Source organism: Zosterops lateralis, assembly GCF_965231275.1.
Source record: "Zosterops lateralis genome assembly, chromosome: 4".
NCBI classification, from domain to species: Eukaryota; Metazoa; Chordata; class Aves; order Passeriformes; family Zosteropidae; genus Zosterops; species Zosterops lateralis.
Window position 1 is genome coordinate 15,732,580 of NC_139765.1, and position 14,441 is coordinate 15,747,020.

The 14,441-nt window shown below is 41.1% G+C and overlaps 1 protein-coding gene across 1 annotated transcript in view; it reads left to right on the forward strand.

The window, feature by feature from the left end:
• The first annotated feature begins 8,157 nt into the window (after positions 1–8,157).
• Positions 8,158–14,441, forward strand: part of MTPN (myotrophin) — a 30,968-nt gene continuing 24,684 nt past the window's right edge. Inside the window, exon 1 of the mRNA XM_083859610.1 lies at positions 8,158–8,291. Within this exon, the coding sequence (XP_083715736.1) occupies positions 8,220–8,291 (72 nt within the window). The 5' untranslated portion in view covers positions 8,158–8,219. The remainder of the gene's footprint in view (positions 8,292–14,441) is intronic.

Consider the following 14,441-nt stretch of genomic DNA (forward strand, 5'->3'; position numbering starts at 1 on the left):
TACTGATTCTTGACAGCTCATGTCATCTTTAACAGATATTAAAAAGTAAGTCCTAGATCATCTATTTAGCTGCTTCAATGTCAGAACTGACATTTACATAAAGTAGGAAGAGCTGGGAACCCTTCTGTTCTGATTTATGTCTGAATAGACACACAAAAATTAATGTGTAATTGCTGCCTGTAACAGTGTAAACTTGTTTCTGAAACTGTGGCTATAGGACTTGACTATTTGCCTCTTACTACTATGAACAGGGTCTACAGAGGTAAACTGAAAAGTGCTGCTCTGGTTCCTGTGTCCCCATATATATATATATATATATATATGTGTGTGTGTGTGGCATTGCTGTTTTAATATTTCTAAAATATATGCATAGCCAAAATCCATGTATACGTCAGTTTCCTTAAATTCAGGAAAAAAAAAGCACCTCTCAAAACAAACAAAACAAACAAACAAACAAACAAACCAAAACAAAACAAACAAAAAACCCTCCAAACAAGCAAACAAACAAAATCCCCAACTAAAGTAAACAGAGGGCCAACTGTTCATCAGTTTCCATAGTTTCCATGGAGAAGAGGAACAAGGAAATACACGGACATAGGAAGGGTCATTGCTTTTCTCTTGTTTGTATTTCACCTCCACTGCTAGGTCCTAAATTTCACATTGCATAGCAGCTGGAAATTGGAGAGTAACACCTGGTGGATGGATAGAGAAAAAAATGTCACATCTCTGTGCATAAGTTTTATTATTACCATGTACATAATGTAATCTGATATTGCCTTTCCAACGGAACTGTGAGAAAACACTCTAAATACTCAATCAAGTGCCATTAGTGATTCTGCAAGATAAGGAAGACCATGCCAGAAAGAGGGAACAGATATAGGATGAGGAATACACAGTATGTGTTAGTTTATCCAGAGAGGCTGTATTAACAAACTGCTCTATACTCCCAACCCTCTGGCAGAGACAGAGTAGGTACCTCCACAAGAACAGTGACAGAGCTCCTGAGCATATTGACTGTATGGAGCAAAGTATGGATAAAAAGTGGCTCTGCCAATTCATAGGCAATGAATTAAAAGCACAAAGCTCTAAGATTAGCTATAGCTGCAGAAATATTCTGGACACAGGACTCTCCCTCTTCTTTTCCCTGTTGAGACCTTATAACTTCATTAATCTGCAAAGGAAATAAACAGAAGTATCTATTAGCACATAGTTGGCTAACTGAAAATACAAATAAGCCATGAGAATCAGGAGGGGCTACCATAGCCAGTCTTTTCCATTACTGAGGGTACTGCAGGCACTTTGGGAGGCATGGGATAGCAAAGTGCAGAGGCACCTGAGCTGGCTCCACTGCTCCAGGCATCTCCTAGGATGAGAAAGAGCAATGCAGATGTTTTTGTGCCAAGGGCACGTGATGATGGAGAGCTGCAGTCTGTTAACAGTGGTGATGGCTCTACCCTGTCACTGTGCCCATCACTGCAAACATCAGCAGCCGTGTTTCTGAAGCATGACACACACAACAGCAGCAATCTGACAGAACACACTGAGCACTATGTAGCTGTTCTCTTGAGATACTCCTGCAGTATTCCCACTTATAGTGTTGGAGTAATGAATGTCAGAGGCTTGCTGGGCCCTTCAGTAACTGCGCTATTAAGGTGAAAGACAAAATTTTAAGCCATTTCAATTTAGGATGGCATTTAGTCCTTCCACTGCCTGCTAGGACCGTGGAGAATGCAGCAAAAACATTCCTTGGGAGGATAGAAGGGGCAGCATTGCGACACAACATTGCTCCAGACTGTACTGTACCGGAGATGCACTCCAAACTGAGAGGAAAATGTTTTATAATCCATACAATCGATGTAGCAAGATGAAATATACACCCACTCAAGGAAGCTATTCCCTTCTGCAAGAGAAGGCACAAACTCTTACATAAATAGATTATGATAAGAGCGTTAACACAGTTCTGCCTCTGTTAATATAAAGGGATAGCTCATGTACTAAATAGGAAATGGACAAGAGAAAGAGAAAAAATATGGAAAGAGAAAGAGAGAGAAAGAGAGAAAGAGAGAAAGAAAGAGAGAAAGAGAGAAAGGGAGAAAGAGAGAAAGAGAGAAAGAGAGAAAGAGAAAGGAAGGTGGGAAGGAAGAAAGAAAGAGAGGAAGAGAGAGTGAGAGGAAGGAAGGAAGGAAGGAAGGAAGGAAGGAAGGAAGGAAGGAAGGAAGGAAGGAAGGAAGGAAGGAAGGAAGGAAGGAAGGAAGGAAGGAAGGAAGGAAGGAAGGAAGGAAAGAAGGAAGGAAGGAAGGAAGGAAGGAGAAATCAAAAGTGAAAAGGCAAAAGATTAAAAAAAACCAGCTGTTGCTTCAAAGAAAGGAGAAGGTAGCTGATTAAAAACGGACACTAAATCATTATGATTGGCTGAAAGACACTAGAGAGTTCTCAAGCACAGTATTTTCAGTTTATATAACCTGATTTTTACAAGAAAAAACACAACTGGAGACACGACTGAAATATAAATGATGTAAGAATATGGGTAGTTACTGTGAAATAAAAACATTTTCATTAATGTAGAAAACCAAACAATGCTGTACCACAAAATAGAATTTGTAATGTGGCTATGGTCTTTCTTGCATCTCTTTCCAAGAAAAAAGGAGTCTCAAAACCAGGATATGTTCCAATTTGTGAAGAAATCTACTTGTCAACAAAGTATACTGAGTCTTTTTTTTTTTTCTTTTTTTTTCCCCCAATTCTTCTCCAAAGACAAGAAATAACAACCGCAACTGATTCCTTACACTTGTCTATTTTGCATCTCAGCATATGATTGTCAGGAAAAAACGCACCAATCTTTGTAATATTTTTAGCTGATATAACATTCTTCATCTGAGATTCTCAAGGCACTCCACAATTGTAAAAAAGTGTTGGACTATGGATGGGAAAATGAAGGCATGGAAAATGATGGTTGGGAAAATGGAGTCTCTCTGTGGCACCATGAGTGTGACTGTTAATGCTTGTTTGTTAAACACCACTAGTGAATAAGGTAAAACCCAAGAAAGTAAGGAATTTACTGTCCTCGCCCTTATAGTTAGAAGGAGATACTTGGCTTGTCAAACACATTGATATATTTAAAATACTCCTCAAAGTATAGAACTATATAAATTAGCACAAACACACATAACCAAATGAGGAGGTTTTTGTGGTTTGGGGGATTTTTTAAATTGTTTGACTGGGTGTTACCCCTGCCCTTAGAGGGGTAACACGTTGCGACGTGGGTGCAGACCCTCACAGAGGACAGCACGCAGCAGCAGGGTAAAACATGGAAGTCTCTTTATTATCTGACTCCAACAACTTATATACATTTTGTACAGAGGGCCAAGATTGACCCAAGGAGGTTACAACCTCCTGACTCCATTGGTCAATATGGCCATCAGTCAAATTCTCCTCTCAGAGAACAAGTATGCAAAACATACAGATAATTTCTAAGAATACATATTGTTTACATGAAGCAGCGTGAGAAAGCTGCTGCAAAGACTCAAACACTTGAAAGCAAGAAAGTCAGGGGCAACAACTGGGGGCTTTTGGAGGTTTGTTTTTTTTATCTTCTGATGCTTACAGGACAACCAGTATAGCTGTGACTAGCCTACACAAAGCCAGGACCATACTGCTCTGAAAATGTTCATTTCAGGGTAGAACCCTGAGTAGTACCTCAACAGTCCCCATTTGATTATGATACTGAGTGGACTATGAGCAGAAATCTTTCATTGCTGTATTCAAATGCTAAATATTAAATCCTCTGTGTAGAATCTGCATGATTACTTTGGACATTCTGAACTTGAAAACTGTTAATTTGATTATGGCAGATTTATTACATATCTTGTAATCCAAACCTCTGTGTTTTCTAGAACAATGACAGCTTACAGTAGACATGCAGACTACACACACTGTAGTGTTTCAGACAGTGCTTAATACACTTAAAATATGAAACTCTTTCAAAAATAACAACATTTGGAAGCCAGCAGTCAATGTCTCTCCTGCTTGCAAAGTCTTGCCACCATGAAAAAGGGGTCTTAGGAAATTCCTATTAATGGTAAGGAAACCCTAACACATGATAAAGTACATAGTCCATGAGTGGAAAATTGCAGATCTAGCAAGCAAGAGGTCCTGAGGCAGCTTCCCTGAAACTTTTAGACATTTTCTTGTTTGTTTGTCCAACTTCTGGTATTACCCAACCTCTCCAGTCTTTCTTTCACCCAACATATAAACTAGACATATTTATGCTCACTTTCCAAATGCAACTCTCACACAAACACCTTTTCTAAATTAGGCTAAAAATACATGCATAGGTGTATTTTTTTTTAACTCAATGGCCATTATTTCCACAAAAGGTAGATTTTTGCTATCCAATTCTTCCATAAAGAGCTGGGAATTTGCAGTTTCCTAAGTGCTTGTAAAATTCTAGAAAGTCACTTACAGTATTACTCTAGGCAGCTGAGAAAATGCAATAATAAGAATTATTATTATTATTATTATTATTTATTTTCATTTAGCTAAAAAAATCACATTGGGATCACTTTAAGTAGTCAGTTGTTTATTGCTTTAAAAATGAGTACTGTGAGGGAAATTATGTTGTTACATTTCCTCTTTGCTAGTATCAGCCCCTAATGCATCCAACTCTCATTTGCTTACTAGCAGAAGATTTCACCTTTGTCAGCACTGCAAACCCCAAGTTGTTGTGGAAAAAAACCCAAACTGCAACCTAGTCAGCCTCTGGCCCCATCAGCAAAGCTTTGGGCTAAGTTCTCCTGATTGTGATGCTCAGCTGTCCTGAACAACCCCCTGCTTTGGAACAGAGACGTGTTGACCTCACTGCCAGTGTGGCGCAGTTAAATACCCTGATGCTTATCCCTTCATTGCAGAGGTTTGCTTGAAGGCAATTCCAGCATCCAAAGGAAAATCAGGGATTGATCCTTTTTCATTGTCCCTTGTGAGGTTACAGATGGAGTACTGCTTCCAGGTTTGCTCTCCCCAGGGTAAAAAAGACAGGGATATATTGGATTGAGTCCATTGGAAGATGACCAAGATGATAAGCTGATTTAAATAATCAACATGTGTCAAAAAGCTCAAAGGAATTGACTTGTTCAGCCCTGAGATGACAAGGTGGATCTTACTGTTATCCTCTCCTATCTCATGAGAATACAGACAGAAGATAGAGCCAAACATTCTTGAAGAGGTAGGTATAGGATAAGAAGTAACAAATAAAAAGTTATAGCAGTGAAACTTGATTAGAAAGAAGGACTTTCTGTTTGTTTTATGAAAGCAGTCAAACATCAGAATAAACTGCCAGAAAATACTGTGGTTTCACCACACTTTGAGATATTCAGAACTTGACTGGTCCTGAGCAGCCTCATCCAAATTAGTCTTACTTTGAGAGGGATTAGATCAGATATAACCTCCAGAGGTTCCTTCCAATCTAAATCATTCTGTATTTCTAGAATTTTATGACTTTGATTTAAAGAAATAACAGAGATTATCAAAAGATAATTCCTTGAACTTCTATTTCCTATGACCTGCTCCTGAAAAGAGATAAGGTTATAAAAATAAAAGGTAAACTGTCTTGTGTGAAGGCACAAAGATTTTATTTTGCTTTAGTCGTGGAAAATAGAATAATGTATCAGTGACTTACATGCGTACTCTTATGCATACTCATGCATACTTAAATAAAAGAAGGTGCAGTACTTAGATGTGAAATAAATGATGAAAACTATAGTAATGAAAGAAAGAAAACCTACAGCCAAAAGCAGATTTGTACTCTATGTTAATAAATAAGTCCAGCCTAGTTACATATTATGGGTCAAATTTCCAAAACATTATCCACCTTCTGATTTGGCTGAGAGTATTTGTCAACACTGAATCATCCCTTGGTTCAATTTTCAGAGACAGCCCCTTGTTTAGCAATTGCTAATTGTGTTTACTACACAGTGTCCAAGGAAAAGGCAATTCCACTCCATGGGAAGATGCATTTCCACAGAATTACACCTATCCACCTCACCACCAATCGCTGGCCCCTGAGTGACTTTCCAAGGTCCAGCCTCATTGGGATTCATGGGCAAGCATCAAAGAACTGGTGGTGTATGTCTGACTTTGTCTGCTTCCCCTCCTCCTCCAAGTCCAACAATGAATACAGTCAATGGTTGTTGGGTTTCCCTGTCTGCAAGCCTCGTTTGACCTTGGGAAAGAAAAAAATGACACTTCTTTCTTTTTCCTTTCCACTCCCTCTTCCTTCAGTATAAATGCAACAAAGTAATACACAGAAAGAAAACCAATTGTCCAATTTTCACCAGTAAGTCCCAGATCTCTTGTGTCAGTTACATAACTTTATCTAGGCTGCTGTCACCTGTATTATTTTCTCCTCAATAGACTGAGTTCTATATGATGGTATTTTATATTACTGCTTGGCTCTTGTTGCTGAACTAACAGCTGTTGTGTATGAATTGTTCGGGATTACACAAAGGGAATATAGCAAGTATGAGATCAAACTCGTGTTTTTAAATAAAACCTGCAATGGGACCAGTATGTATTCAAGTCTCCTTCTTGGATTTTTATGTTGTGTTTGTTCTTTGAGTTTTGTTGGTTTGGTTTTTTATTTGGATAGCTGAATTAATGAGATTATCTTTTATTCTAGCCTGTGGACTGTATTTATTTATTTGCTTATTTATTTATTTATTTATTTATTTATACAAGTGGATACATTATAGAATACCAACACTGTATAACTGCAACAATGAATTCCAATTTATTTATTGAAACAGACTGGGACACTTTAGCAGTAATGTAGGACTTCAAAACAGATCTTAAGCAGTAAGCAGAAAGTTGCATTTTATCTCAAAGGTAATAACTGGGCTAGAAAAGGAACACTTCATTGATCTAGAAAGTCTTCCTACACTTTAACTCATTATCATAGAATGATACATTCACAGAATCATAGAACGGTTTGGGTTGGAAGGACCTTAAAGATGTATCTAGCTCCAAGCCCTGTGCCGTAAACAGGGACAACTTACAATAGACCACATTGCTCCAAGCCCCATCCAGTTTGGTCTTGACACTTCCAGGGATGGGGCATCTGTTAATCTCCTTGGGCAACCCGTTCCAGTGCCTCACGACCCTCACAGTAAGGAAATTCTTCCTAATCTGTACATTTTCATACTGTCTTCAGTCACCTGGAAAAGGTGTTCAAGGAAAGACTGGATGTAGCACTCAGTGCCACCGCCTGGCAGATATGGTGGTGCTGGATCACAGGCCAGACTGGATGATCTCAGAGGTCTTTTCCTTCCAACCAAATTATACTGTAATTCAGACTGGCTACAGTCACTGCAGAGGAGCTCCAGCTCCAAGAGTGTTGGGATGCTGTTTGTCAGGTGGGGATTAGGAAGAGCAGCTGCCTGTTGGCAGACAAGCCTGAGTCACACAACAGGCTGCATGTTCTATATGCAAAACATGTGGCTTAGGAAAACAGATGCAACCGCTGAGCGCAAACATATTAATTAACCACCAATCCTTCCTTTCATGTCTCTCCTCTGCTGCTTCGGAAGCATTATGATAATTATCCGCAGCTCACAACCTCGGGGTTTGCAGAACAGCTATTCAGACACGTGGTTCCCTCAGCAACAGCAGACTCTAAAGCCGGATCCTGCGGCCCGGCCGTGTCCGGCTGAGCTCGGCACGCCTCGGTCGCAGCGGGCCCGCCATAAGCCGCGTCTCCATGGTAACTGCGAGACGCGGGCGGGGCCGCAGGGCTCAGGGCGCATGCGCAGCTCTCCCCCTCCTCCTCTGCTTCCCCCCGCGGTATCTGCGGGAACGCGGGCACGCTGGGCGGCGCGCGCATGCGCCCTGCTCGCCGCGTGCCGCCTTCCCGCGTGGGCGTCGCGGCGGAGCGGTGGCCGGACACGGGAACCGGAAGCGGAAGCGCGGCCGCGCGCGAGTGAAGCCGCTCCTCGCCCCGGCGGGACCGCCCGCGCCGCCTCGTGCCCGGCCCCGCCCTGCCCCACGCTGCCCCACGCTGCCCCGAGGCCGGCCCGGCCCCGCCCCGCCCCGCCCCGCCCCGCCCCGCCCCACCCCGCCCGGCAGCCGGGGAGGGGCTCCCGCCGCCCGTGCCGCCGCCCGCGCTCCCGGCAGCTGCCGCCGGCCCCTCGCCGCCTCGCCTGCCCGCGTCCCCCCGCCCGGCGGCCGCGATGTCCGACAAGGAGTTCATGTGGGCCCTCAAAAATGGAGACTTGGATGAGGTGAAGGACTACGTGGCCAAGGTAGGAGGAGGCGGCGGCGCGGGCGGAGGAAGACGGAGGCGCGGGCGGAGGAGGCGGAGGCGCGGGAGGGAGGGATGTGCGCGCAGCCCCCGGGATGGGGCCGGGGTGGCGGGAGCCGCGGCCTGGGTGGGCACGGGCGCTCCGTGAGCATGGGCTGAGCGCCGTGAGGAGCTGAGGGCCCCCTCCCCCTCCTCGGGGCCTCTAGGTTTCTCGGCTTCCTCCTTCTCTCCTGCCCCCGGCCGCTCCTCGCGCATGCCAGTGGAGTTATTCCGTGTCAGTACGTGAAACTTAAAGGATTGACAGCCAAGATCCCGGTCCTGCCTCGCTGATCTTAGGTGGATTTGTGGCTTCTGTTTGGTTAACCTTCCCCCCTGTGCCTCAGGGCTCATCCTTAATAGGGTGATGCTAAGTTACCGGGTGTGCTGAGGCTTAATTCATTAACTTTCTGAGAAGTGTGTTGATACCTAGTTAGTGCGAGTGCTGCAGGAGCAGCAGACACCTGTGTGATGGCTGAACAGTCCTCAGGTACATGGCAGTATTTGAAAGCTGCATTCTGTCCTCATTTGCCTTCTGTTGTCACTGATGTTTATAGGAAAAGTACGTAAGGGCAACATTCCACTTCAGTGATTCTCTACTGTTCAGGAATATTGTCTGAGAACTGTTACATCAGAGCAGAGGTGTACATCTAATTTACTTGTAATTACTTAGATCTCCAAACAAGTTAATGATTGTCTTTGGGAGCTTGACACATGCTGATACAACTTGCCGTGATGATTTAAGTTCTTTCTACTCCCGTTGTCAACTTTCAAACTTGTAGGGCTCCTGGCAAAAAGAAAAGTGTACAAGTACTTCCAGCTGCTTTAGTACAAAGTCCAACAGCTTAGCCTGAATAGTCTTCTCCGACAGTTCTAGCTAATCTTCTGGACTTTGCATCGAAGTGGCTGTGCACTCACGTGCTCTGCCTATAAAGTTCAAGAGGAAATATCTGGAAATAATGTAATTATCCCACTTCAGCTATTTGCCAAAGGTTGTGTACCTGTGTAATAAAGTTGGGTAATACATTGCAGCATATTTGGATTTTTCCTACAGCTTTTAAAGGATTTCCATATCTAGAAAATTCACTGCACACTAGTAATTATTGGATCCTCGTGTATCTTTTGCTGAGGCAAAAGCTTTAAAGCTTTGGCAGGAACTGTCTTGGTTCAGTTTGTATCTACAAGTTCACTGCAGTACTAATTAGAAAGCTTTTTTTGTATTCCCACTCTTCCTGAGTGGCACTGCAACTCATGTGGCAAATGGATTTATGTGATCACTTTTCATTTGCTTCAGTGCCGAGTCAAATACTTGGTTCCATCTGCTACTGAAAGAGGCTTGAGCCAGCCTGGATACCGCTGTAGTAAAGAGGCCGAAGGCTATCATCTAACTCACTAATGAGGCAGAAATCCTTAAAAGAGAGATACTCAGAGGGGCTAGATGATTAGTGTAAAAGGAGCCTGCAATCCTTGAGCACTCTTATATTGTAGAACTGCTTGTAATGTAGAGGTTGAATAAACTCTGGATGTTTTCCATTGGTTTGTGATCTAATCTTATTCATACTTTTCTCCCATTTGGAAGTATATGTTGGGTCTTCAGTTGTTAAACAACCTACAAGAAGTCAAATGTTTTCAATCCTTTTTGTTTCCTTTACAGACTGTGGGCTAATAAACTCTTAGGCTGGTTTCCTGTGGAAACAAAGCTTACATAAGCAAGTTTATACTGATCCTCATCCTTCCTAGTGGTTTGTAAATTTTTTGTAAGTTTTACAGAGATGTAGGTAGGTGGGTTTTGGGAGGTGCCTTCAGGGAAGAAAAGTGTAAAAGAATGTTTGTTTTACTGTACAACAGGAAATGTAGTTTGAGGAGGGGCAAGAGAACTCTGTAAATCATGTGACTGTAGGAGAAGCCTCAGCTGGAACTTCACATTCTCCATTCTGAGATTAATGAAATATATGAAGGCAAATCATGCTTTGGTAGTTAGAGTTCTCAGGAAAGTATCTGTTCTGTGCTGTATGTTCTTTCTGACTTTCTTCCTTATCAGTTATGTGGCTTCTGCTCCCTGCTGTTTTCCTGTTCTAAGTATGATTTAATGTTCAGGAATTTTACTTATATAAACTTCGCAGTGGCAGAAATTTCCTCTCCCTGTAGTGGCGGAGGCAGTCCTATATCTTAGAGTCTGCATCTTCATAAAATTCTTCCTTGTCTGTCTTCCTGAAACTTTTGTTTCCCAACTTCTTGTTTGTTTTGTTTCTTTTTCTAGTCTTGTTTCTTCATTATTTGTTTGGAAACAATACAGCCTTTAACTATGATCTTGCAGTTTTGCTGCCGATTACCACGTGAAGGGTTTGACCTCTTATTTTGTTTCATATCTGAATGGCAGTGCTTGAAATGCTAGCTAGGTGACCCTGGGTGCTTTAAAAATAATAATATAAATTGATGTTATTAGTGAAACTGTAGGAGTTGAACTCTCTCTTAATCAGACTGGACTTTCCTTCATTCTGTGTAATGAGCTGTGGAAGTTCTGTCTTTGGACCTATCTTTTTTCTTTTAATCTGAGGTTTGGCTAATAAGTACCAAGAAGAAAGAGAATGCTTCTGCCACTTCAGCAGTTCCTGGACAAAGAAAGGATACAGAAACAGAAGCAAAGGTCTCCATTTGCATTACATGGTTTTCTTTATAGGGATCTTGCATTTTCCTGAGGGTACTTTCTTCAGAAAAAAAGAATTCACACAAAGAGTAGTTCTGAGGGATGGCAATGAAACAGGCAGTGCCAAATGATACTGTTTTGTTTCTTAGCAAAAGAGATCTCAGTGTTGCCAGTCTGCATTTGGAAGATCCTGGTGGCTTCTGTTTGATGTAAATATGAAATATTATTTTTATAGTTGGAATAATCTTGTAATATTTCTTTCTGTTTTTGTAAGAGACATCATATTAGCATCTACGTTTTTCAACTTGCAACACTGTCAAATTTTTTAATGGTAAATGTAAATTTCTCCTGAAATACTGACTGGCAGCATTTAAGTACAGTGTCAACTATTTTTATGTTGACTAGATTAAAAAGTTGTTTTTACTGTTTGCTTTCTTTGATGTCTCCATTTTAATATAGCCAGCATATGTTGGCTTCAGAGATGCCTACAAGAATCTAAGGGATTGAAGGAATTCTGCATTCTTCCCAGGTACGCATCCACTCAAATTTTTAAAACTCCTCAAGAAAGCAGAAACTTCCATAGGAACAGCTGAATCAAATGTGCAGTTTAATGGGTGAGGAGGACCCATGCAGCTGAAAGAAATTTACCTCCTTTAAGGTAGGGAGTGGATTAAAAAGTACTGGTTAGAAGAAGAGCAAGTTATATTAAGCCTACAGAATTTCTTAGCATGAATGATGTTTGCTCTTTTTCCTTTTCTTTAGCCGTCTTCCCCAGTGCAATTAGATAAACTGTGCAGTTGCTTAGAAAGAACTTCTGTCAGCATGTGCCCATTGCATTTCCAATCAGCAGTAGATTTCTGAGGCAGAGTACAATTTCTTTTATTCACTAGGCATAAAGTTTTTGGCACAATAAACTTATATTTGTAGGAGAGGCTTCAATAAATGTTTGTTCTGAAGCAATTTCATCTCCCATAACTTAACTGAGAATTTCCCACTTTCATGAGCTGCTTTAATCCCTTACATCATTTCCTAAACCTACCACTGCTTACAGTTCAGTTTGGTAAATTAACTAACCTAGTACCATAAGAAGATAGGACAGGCAACCAAACTGGAAGTGCCAGTTTTTTACTGCTCAGAGGACTGGGAGGTTGAAGTGATGGTAGGCTGTGAAATGGGTGTTCGTAGAAAGTGGCTTAGTAGGCATTTCTGGTGTGGAGTTTTGTTTTTTTTTTAAATAACAAAACAAACTAAAATAAATTCCTGGAGGACCTCCTGTAACTCATCTAAACAACAGTGTCCACCTGTGTGCTCCTGACAGAACTGTGGTGCTGAAGTCTTGCAGTTCTTTGGGATACTGTGAAGTTTGAATACATGTCTTGAGAAATGCATAAAACTTGACTACTGCTAGACTAACTATGGAGGCTAAAATAAAAGAAAAAATATTTGGAAGTACCTTTTTGAAATAGAAGCAACAGTCAGAGGTATAGTTAAGTGTTGTGAAAAGGAGAAGAGACAAAAATATCTGCAAAAAGAAAGATTAATGTGGAGTAATAAATAACTTAATTTTGGGGGGTAACCTCTGCTCTTTTAACTGTCCATTCCAATAACTTCTAAATCTTCAGTTACAAACTAAAGGAAAATGAGTGTTTAAATGGTTGCTATATATGAATGGATTACTGGATTTACAGATAAAACATACCATGGATACATTGCAATTCCCCTTGTCTCATCATGTTGGATGCTGAAGTGCGCATTATTTTATGGCTATGTTGATCCCTGAATTGCCTCTGGTCAGGTAACAGGTTTCCTGCTCTTGAGTGACAGCCTGGAAGCCTGTCTGGATTACAGTGCAGGGTACCTGTACCTCACTAGTTTGTCTGGGAATATGTCAGAGCTGGCCCTGACCTAGGAGCTGCTGGACTGAGCTTACTCCCTGTGGGGCCTCTTGGATATTTCTTCATTGGAGCTCCCCAGTGTTATGCCAGCACTTTTGCCGTGTGGGTTTGTCTTTATCTGCAGATTCTAGTAGTTCTGTTGTTTTTCCACTTGATTACTGTGGAGTCTGCTGAAGTGTGTTTGCTAAAGGTAATTGTTTTACTGTGTAGTTCTAATTAAACTTGGTGTTCAATTTACATTTTGCAGTTTTGAACATGATGACCTAAATCCTTCTTTTATGGAACAAGAGAATTATTTACTACTGTAACCTGCCATTAGCAGGTTCCATATTCATGGTGGAGTTACTCTTAAACAAAATCCTGGGAATGTACTAAAAAAACTTTCAGAAAAACACAGCACAACTGCCACTTAAAAGTGTGTACAATAAAATGAATGTGGTTGTTGAAAACCACCTCTACAGGATGGCTAATTAATTTCCCCAGTCTGATCCAAGAGAGTCTGAGGATATGTGGCAAAGAATTATTCACAGATATTAATAGTTTGTGCATCAATTCTTAAGTAGTTTATAGGAGCAGCATGGAGTAACAAACTTGCCTACAAACCTGGCATTGCAGTGGAATGTGAGTCACTGACTGAATGAACATCCCAGGATTCTCAAATCTCTCTTCTTTTTGTGAAGGTACAGATAGAACTGATTCTTCCTCCATTTCAATTTGAAATGTAAATAGAGCTCATTCCAGCTGTGATCATTTGAATGATCAGGAATCTGGAACTGCTAAATGTAATATTTTCTTTGAGATGTTGATGTCAGGCTATGGTGATTTTGTTCACTGAGTTTGCTTCTGTACTCTGAAAATCTTGATGGCTTTAATATATTGCCTAAGTGATTCATAATTGACCTTTCTATGCTTAAAACCCCCAAGTTAAGTACTTCCTTTACTTGATTCTGTGTGGGCTGTTCTTACCTTGCTGACTTGTCCTGTGCCTAGTGGGTGTTTGCTGCAAAAAGTAGAGAGTTATTAAGACCAAATTTTAATAAAACATTGATTTTTTTTTTTTTTTCTGATGTGCTACTACATTCCGTTCCCTAAATTGAAAGCAAATCTTATCTCTGAAATATATCCTGTTTTGTCCAAGTTTGTGGTATATAGCATATGCATTCCTAAGTATGACAGTCAAAAGTTGGGAATAGGTTATGAATAATAAGCAGAGAATTCAGTGGTGTGAGGAAAGTATTTACTTCTACTACTGCTCTTCTTTCTGCCTTCCCTTATTCTAACCACAGTTTTCCCTCTTGTATCAGTTTTATCTTTAATAAACCCTTGTTTTTCAAGCCTAGCTCAGTTAGTTAATTTTGACTTCAACAAGAAGGCTTACAGGAGATGAGCTGAGCTAAGCTTTCTAATACTCCAAGAGTATGGATCTGTATCCATTTGGAATAATATTAGGAAAGTGTGTTAGATGTGAAGATCGTGCAGTGAGTGTTCACTTGGGTACCATGGCATTGGTGACTCATGCGTGCCACATAAGTAAAAAATCCTGAATGAGTGGATCTTGCAGCAGTGTCCAAAT